The following is a 9,349-nucleotide window of genomic DNA, read 5'->3' on the forward strand; positions in this document are numbered from 1 at the left end:
ATTCGACTAATTCAATTGAGATATCTTATTAAACTCTTTTGAATTGAAAAGTTGGTCAGACTGTTTCAATTAAGAGATTTCTAAGTCTGTTTTCAATTGAAAAGTTGATCAGACTATTTCAAAAGAAGAATAACAGACTTTTATGTATAAAATATCTGATTTTTTTCACACTAGTTCAGTAACTAGGTTAGATTTTTGAAGAGAATCTAATAAACTAAACTTGATTTTTAAGATAAATCAATAAAATCTTTACAATCTCTTTCTTGAGATACAGTGAGGAAAAGTATGATATCAATTGATAGTAAATCAGATAATATGACAGTTTTTGAGAGAAAAACTGACAAAAAATAAATCAATTTTTTGCAGAGAAATTGATTAAAACTATTCAATTTTATTCTAAATTATTCAATTCTTCTCACATAACAAGTGTGCAACTCAAATCAGTTAATAAAGAGTATAAAAAAGAATTAAGTATTAATAAAAGCTCTTCAGTCACTGAAAAAGTAATTCTTACTTAAAAGAATATGAAATTATGACAGAAAATAACTCTGTTTTTAATTCTTTGTAAGAATATTGTGTAAAACCCAGAGAAAAACATCTTACTTTTTCAAGAGAAGTAAAAAACTATTTCTAAAATCTTTTTTTTGTATTAACTGCTGCAGAAGAATGAGATAGAAACTGCTAAGATATACACTACTGTATACTCTCTATCAAGACTTTCCCTCTTCAGAGTCTTGATATTATAGAGAATATAAGTCTGTTTCTATATGATAATATAAATATTGTCAGCGGGATGTAGAGAAACTGATTATTTATATCTCAAAATAGAAGACTTTGTCAATGATTATATTAATATAGAGTTAATTCTCAAATTCAATAGAAATCTAGTGTTGCTGTTCTCAATCTCTTGCAGAATCTATTGAATATTGAGATATTAAAACTAGATTTAATATATCTCACTGTGCAGGGATCAAAGGCTCAGTCAGACCTTGAGATATACTGATTTTATAGTTGTTGTGTCTGCTGATTATGTATTAAGTACAGTTACTGAGATATCTTTTTGTACTTTTCTGTCAGAGATGAGCCAGATTGAGAGAGGTGGTATGAGGGTGAGACTTGGTATTAATGTCTAGATACACTGAAGACAGACTGAAGATTGCACTTCAGAAGTGACTGTTGATTATATGCTTGATATTATTACTGAGATATCTTTTTATATTTTTCTGCTGGGAATGAGCCAGATTAGAAAGGGCGGTACAAGAGTGAGACTTGGCATTGATGTTTTGAAATATCAAAGATGAACAGGGTTTTCACAGAGGTTGCTCCTCAGATATCTCCACAACTACAGATCAGAGATCTTTCAAAATCAAGAAGATTGATGCTTATAGCTAGGTCTCTTCACCTTACAATTTGTATGACACTTTGGCCCGGGGTTGTGATGTGGTAGGGGAGAATGAAGAATACTCTCACACAGAAGTTTTGAACAATGTCTGGTTCACATTTGACTGAATAACTTCATCATCACACAGAGTATGCAGTCAGTGATGGGGTCAGAATGCTTGTATAATTAAGGACTTTTCAATGAATCTATCAGTGGATTCTTATTTGAAAAATCAAGTGAGTTCATGATGAAGCAGTTGATATCTAGTCTTAAATGCAATATTGTGATGCAGATGAAAAATATTCATGATCAGAATCAGATACTAGAACAGCATCTTCAAGTATTCTATTCATATTATCAGAATGATTGACTCAAATATCTTCTAACTACTGAATTTGTATATAATAATACAAAGAATGTAACTTTAAAGATATCTTCTTTCTATACTTATTATGAATATAATTCTTCATTACTCAGTAATATCACAGATGATATTTCAAAGAGAGAGATAGACAGTCAGAATATTAAATAAATACAGAGAATAGAGTATTTCTCAGTATCAGAAGTAAAAGTAAGATTGAAACTTTTGAATAAAATTCATGAGAAGACAGTGAAAAGCATCTATCATACTCAGAAGCAGCAGACAGAATACTATAATTAAAAACATCTTTCAATGAAGTTCTTAATAGAGAATCAAGTGCTACTTTCAGTAAAGAATATCAAGATAATAAGACTGTATAAGAAGCTCAGTAAGTGATAGCTAGAATCTTTCTCAGTAATAAGAGTAATGAGTAAGCAGATATATAAGTTGAAATTATTCTTAGAATTGAAATCAATTCATTCTATTTTTCACATTTTCTATTTAAAGCTCTATAAGTAATGTCTCAGAGTGAAGCTGTCTCAGCTGAATAATATTGAGATTGAGAGTGATACTGAATATCTTATGAAGAAAATATTGAATAAGTAAATATATTACAGTAAGCTTCAATATCTTGTTAAATAAGAAGATTATTTATTATCAGAGAATTTATAAGAATTATTTGAGTATTTGAAAAATACTGAGAAAGAGATTGTAAGCTATAAGATAACTAGTAGAGATCATTCTGTTATATATCAGAGATATTAAGTAAGAAATACTGCTTGAGACTTCTCATTTTTCTTAAAGAGTTTTTTAAAGATAATCTTACAGTGATGAGCTGATATTTTATTAACTTTGTAGCACTCTTCTTCTATTTTCTTTTAAAGAATTTTTAGAAGTTTAATGAGACTATATAAATGTAAAATTCCTGAAGCAGTTAAAGAAAAGAAATATTTAAAATTAATAAAGATTAATATTATTAATCTGTGAGCTGCTGCTATTCTAAATAAGATCACAGCTCACTGAAAAAGTAAAAAGAGAAGAATTTCAGAGTCTACTTATTAATAATGATATTCTTATTAAACTCATTCTTTATTATTGAAGTCTCTGATACTAATATCTTTATCTGCTGAGAAGTTAGTACAGCAGCACTGCAGAGAAGCATGCTGTAGAAAAGTATGAGAGATACTTAAAGTATTAACTTATTAATTTATAAAGCATCTCAGTTATCTGCTTTAATTGAAGTGAGATTCTCTTTAATCAGTAATTGATCTTCATAGTACTTTTAACAGCAGTACTGACTAATCTCTTCTTAAGATTAGTCATTCTGAGATGTTTTTTTATCTTAAAGATTCATACTTTCATCTTCTTTTACAGATGAGCAAGAGAGATCTTCTCAGTCTTGACAGAATTTATCAATACTTAAAGCTTTAAGATTCTCACTCTGTACTGCTTAAATATCTAGACTTCTTGTCAGAGCTGATATAACATCTTTCTGTGAAATAATACTTACAGAGAGATAGAAGTCATTGTTACAGATGCAACAGAAATAACAGAAGTAAGAGAAGAAGTGAGTGTATAAAATTCTTCTCTTCTTCAGCTGCTTAGTGCAGTGTAGATAGATGATAATATCAGTCAGAAGCTGCATCAGAGCCTCTTTACAGAGAGAAGATAAAGAAATTATAAGACTCTGCAGACTCAACTTAGCAGTATTCTGAGCAGGGCTCAGATATGCTGTAGAAGAGAAACTACAGATTGAGCTTCTCAGAGTCACTGTTCTCAGAATCAAGCTCTCTCTGAGTTTCTCTTTAAATAATCACACAGAGTCATATGTCACTGTGTTGACTGAAGAGAAGAATGATGTTACAACAGCAGTGAGAAGAGCAGAGAAAGAACTGAATATGAATGAACTAATCAGCAGAAGAGATGACATCTCACTGCAAGGCATAGTGACTATTACTGCAGCTGTAAGAGAAGCAGGAGAAGAAGAAAAAGAAGAAGATATGATAATGAGAGTGATGCTCCCGCAGCTCATTGACACTGCTGCTTCTGTCTTCAATCTGGCTTTCTTGACAGTCACAGAGACCGCAGCTGCACTATAAAGATGTTTATTATTCACTAGAAAACATCAGAATAAGTCTCTTATTATCTCTCAAGAATAATGCTCTCATACACTCACTATTACAGATGAAGAAGAGAGAGAAAAATGTGTCACAGAGAGAAGAGATCTTTTTAAAAAATCCTGTTACTACTGTTAGCTTTGTCTCTAAAACACATCACTTTTACAGAGAATTTCATATATAGAACAGAATATGATGAGAGATCTGTAAGTCACTTATTAACTACATTTTCCACATTTTAAATCAATATATCAGAAACTCACTTATTATATATTTAGTTTAAATAAAGATGAGAAAAGAAAGATCTACACAGTCAGTAGAAAAACTCATCTATTTCTTTATATCACACATAGTATATACACTGTCAAATCAGTTAATAACTATTACTATATAATAATGATAATTTCTAATCTGATAGTCTTGAGAACATCAGAACTATGCTCTTAAAGAAGAGAGTATTATCATATTTCTGACCATACTAAGACCTCACTACAGTTTCACACAGCTTATTACTTTCATATGAATGATTTCATTCATTCTGCAGACTGTTCAAACCAGTTTTCAATCACTCTATGACATCATTCAGATATATTATAGAAAGATCTGATTAATAAATATGAGAATCTCACTTCTATACAAGATCAGCAGATTACTCTTTCTTAATAATATGATATCACTGAGATATCACTTCAGCTATTCTCACTCATGAAATGAGAGAAGAGTATTCACTCATTATCTATATAGAATAGCTAGATGCTGGCTTCTTATCAAAGAAGTCAGTGATTCAATTTTCTTCTACTGAAATATATACAAGAGTTACTACATATCTTATACAATCTTCTTAGTATACTAAGTATCATATCTGTAATATTCTCATAATAACTCTGTAGTCTATGAGCTCACTATCTAAGCAAGATAGTCAAGCTCACTTATACAGCTTCTTAAATAACTATCTCTACATGATATCACTGACTAGTCACTGCTTCAGTTCTGCCATGTTACAACATCACTGAATATAATACAGAATGTTAGAATACAGTGAAGTTCAATATATAAGATAACTGTTCAGACTCTTCAATTATATCAGATAATTAATCATTGAGTGTAATACTCTGACTAAGAAAAGACTCAGATATTGAAACTTTCTGATATAAAGTGAACTCAGTTGAAATATATGATTAATTTACTGTTTCAGTTTTATAAGATAATGAAGATAGTCTCAATCACTTATATATTAATACTGCAGTCAGTCTGATAAATATATAACAGTTTATTTACTTATCTTAAGAAGCAGTTAAATCACTTAAAAAGAAATTCAGTCTGAGATAATATTATAGCACAGACTATTATTACTGTAAGAAATAAACTGATATATTATTACAGTAAAAATGAACAATCTTTTACAGAGTACTATACTGTAGCAGCTCTACTAGATTTCTCTCATTGAGTTAATATCTACACTTCTCAAGATTGAATAGAGAAGAAATGAGACTTATATATTAAATTAGTCTGAGATTACTACAATGTCAACTATCAGAGATTTGAATGAGTAGATGTTAGAGATATGAAGACAGTGAAATACAATTCTCTAGTAAGTAATGATTTTTGATAATACTTCATATTATATAGAACTATAATACTAACTTTGAAACAGAACTTATATACATTGATTATAACTGAAAATCAGGCAAAACTACATGCTTGTAAAACTGAATTTGACTGCTATCTTCAAGATAATTTAATAAATTTACACATCAAATCAATTCTAGAGTTATGAAAAATTGTTGAGAGTATATATTCAATCATTACACTGATAATGTGTGATATTCTGACAATTTCATTGACAGAGATAAGAATGAAGTGAAAGTTTAACTCAAGTTAAGATATTTATCACTATCACTGAGAACAATTATAAGAAGAAATAATCAAGAAACTTATAATTATAAAACATGAAATTATTAGATAGTTTAATATCTCTAATTACAGTATATCAGAGAAGTGTAGTTTTCATGAGAAAGTGAAGAATAAACTTATACAAGAATGTATTTAATTATTTCATGAGTGTTATTAATAATTATTACCAAATTCTGATTATATAAGCAATTACTGAATGAACTGAATGAGACTGAATTTGATCTTCAGTCTCAGTCTTATTCTGATTTTAAAAGAATGATCATCTTTCACAGTCTATTCTGAGAAATTACTCTTATTTCACTGTTTTTGTATTAAATCTGATTATTTTTCATGTCATTTCTCTCAGAAATGATTCATTTTCAGATTTTTTTGATGCTTGGTTCTGGTGAGACTCATGCTAAGAAATGTATGAGATGAGATCAAATGAGATCAAATATGAAATTCATGATTCTGTCAGTCAGTCTAAAAATAGCTAGATACTGACTTCTTATTAAAGAAGTTAGTAATTCATTTTCTACTGATAATATATATAAGAGTTACTATATTTCTTATACAATCTTCTTAGTATACTAAGTACTATATCTATAATATATTTATAATAACTCTGTAGCTCACAGGCTTATTATTTAAGTAAGATAGTTAAGCTTACTTATACAGCTTCTTAAATAACTATTTCTATATAATACTACTAACTAGTGACTGCTTTAATTTTATTATATTATAATTTAAATTACTTAATCTGATTATAAGTTTGAATCAGTTAAACTCTATTAATAGATTAATATAGTCTTATATATCTATACTAAGACTAACTTAATCTCAATCTCTGAGAAAAACTTCATATTATTTTCTAGAGTATATACATCTCTATTTCAGTGAAAATCTAAGATTTCTAAACTCATTATATATTTAAATATAATCTTTTCAACTACTTTATTATTATTACAGTCTCTACACTTCTACATCTATTATAGAGATAGAGAGATTAAGATTGAAAATTCTTTAAATTATAAGAGAAATATATTATCTGAATTTTATAACTTCACTTATACTCTTAAACAGAAATTTCATCTTAATCTGAGTAAGTTTAATACTTATAAAATATAAGTAATATACACTGTTAATCTTCTTGAAGACATCTCTGTAACTACTTAAGTTATTAAGAAGAGAGAGCTTAAGTGTATTAATACTACTATAACTTGAGAAGAATTCAAAGACTTTCTACTGAATCAGATTAAAAATCACTGTAATTACAGTATTATAGTAGTATATAGACTGATCATATAACTGTGTCTGAGACCAGAATCAGAATATTTAATAATCTCATTACTAATTTGATTGATCTCATTACATGATTTTAAGATTAGATAGTAGTTTCATACTGTCTCAGTAAGACTTACTATCTACTCTTATTACATTTTTCAAATAAGATTATGATTTTCACTTCTCAATTTAAATTCTTTTTATTACTTTAAAAGACTTTAAATCTCATTTAAGTGTTATCAGAAAGTGTTACTTTTTAAAAAATTAAAAATAGTCTAAAAAAACCTTAAAATGTCTAAAAATAGTAACTTTACATTAAGAATGAGACTAAATGAAATTAAATAAGATCACTTTCTTATTTTTTCTGAGTTATGATTTCATTTTAAGATCTGATAAATAATCACTTTGCATGTTTTTTTTAATAATTAGTCTTAGTAGAATTCATGCTAAGAAATGTATAAGATCAGATCAAATGTAATCAAATATAAAATTTATAATCTCAGTGACTAGTCTAGTGATAGAAATGATAAGAAGAGAGTAGAGATAGAGAGTAAAAGTGATAAAGAGTAGAAGTGATAAAGAGTAATAGACTGACTATATAACTGTGTCTGAGATCAGAATCAGAATATTTAATAATTTTATTATCAATTTAATTAATCTCATTACACAGTTTGAAGATTAGGTAGTAGTTTTACATTGTTTCAGTGAGACTTACTATCTACTCTTATCACATTTTCTAAATAAGATCATGATTTTCACTTCTCAATTTAAATTCTTTTTATTGCTTTAAATAACTTTAAATCTCATTTGAGTGCTATCAAAAAGCATTACTTTTTAAAAAATTAAAAATAGTCTAAAAAAAACCTTAAAATGTCTAAAAATAGTAACCTTATGTCAAGAATGAGACTAAATAGAATTAAAGAAGATCACTTTCTTATTTTTTCTAAGTTATAATTTCATTTTAAGATTTGATGAATAGTCACTTTGCATGTTTTTTTAATGATTAGTCTCAGTAAGATTCACACTAAGAAATGTATGAGATCAGATTAAATGAGATTAAATATGAAATTCATAATTTTAGTGATCAGTCTAGAGAGTAGAAGTAATAGAGAGTAGAAGTGATAGAGGGAGATTGCAGAGTAGTAGAGATGATGATGATGATAGAGAAGGTAGAAGTGAAAGAGATAATAGAAACAGTGATGATAATAGAGAAGATAGAGAGTAAAAGAAGTAATAAGAGAGTAGAGATAGAGAGTGAAAGTGATAGAGAGAGATTGTAAGATGATAAAGACAGTGATAATAACAGAGAGAATAGAAGATAGAAGTAATAGAAGAGAGTTACAGAGTGATAAAGACAGTGATGATGATAGAGAAGATAGAGGTGATAAGAAGAAGAGTAGAGAGTGAAAGTGATAGAGAGAGCTGCATAAGCAGCAAAGTAAGTATAAGTGAGCATTTGATACTTATCAGAGATAAAGATAAATACAAACATTTAACTGTCTCATCACAAACTCACTCAGTTTGTTGAATAACAACCTGCTGATGAATTTATTAAAGAGCTCTTAATCATATAAGCATTTTGACCTCATCACTGACAGCATACTCTGTGTAGTGATAGAGTTAATCAGTCAAATGTGAACTAGATGTTGTTTAAAACTCCTGTGTGAGATTATTTCCTGTTCACCTCTATCACATGACAATGCCAGGTCAAATTATCATACAAATTGTAAGATGAAGAGACCTAGTCATATGCATCAATCTTCTTGATTTTGAAAGAATTTCAATCTGTAATTGCAGAGATATCTGAAGAGCAATCTCTGTAAAAACCCTTTCTATCTTTGATGTTTCAAAACATTAATATCAAGTCTCACTCATGTAATGTTCTTCTCAATCTAACTCATCTCTGACAGAAAGATACAAAAAGATATCTCAGTAATAGTATCATTATTATTATTATTCTTCAATTATGGATGTATACAGTCAGAGACTATAATATCTATCTGAAAACTTTTAGTTCTCAGAGTTTTTCTAATATCTATAAAGTCAACTATTATACATTTATCAATTTCAGATATGTAAAATCAGAAAATTCCAGCTCAGAATATAAAAACTCTTTACAAATTACAGTATTTTAGCATCTTCTGATACTTTGAAATCATTTAGAAATATCATGACAAAAGAAAAGAGAACAGAGTCTTAAAGAGAGACATATTAAATAAGTAGATAGAAAAGAATAGAAAAGAAAAGACAAAGTACAGTAAAGAGAGACTATAACAAAATAAATATATTAAAAGATAGTGTATAGCTATTTTA

At 28.1% G+C, this 9,349-nt stretch overlaps 1 protein-coding gene across 1 annotated transcript; it reads right to left on the reverse strand.

Moving 5' to 3' along the window:
* Window positions 1-3,252: 3,252 nt before the first annotated feature.
* BDBG_16389 (uncharacterized protein) lies at window positions 3,253-3,487 on the reverse strand (the record flags this gene model as incomplete). Its single annotated transcript, XM_031724350.1, has 1 exon — window positions 3,253-3,487. A coding segment is annotated over one exon (235 nt), but the record flags the coding sequence as incomplete, so codon positions are not given.
* Between the last annotated feature and the right edge of the window lie 5,862 nt (window positions 3,488-9,349).

Source organism: Blastomyces gilchristii, assembly GCF_000003855.2.
Source record: "Blastomyces gilchristii SLH14081 genomic scaffold supercont1.2, whole genome shotgun sequence".
NCBI lineage: Eukaryota > Fungi > Ascomycota > Eurotiomycetes > Onygenales > Ajellomycetaceae > Blastomyces > Blastomyces gilchristii.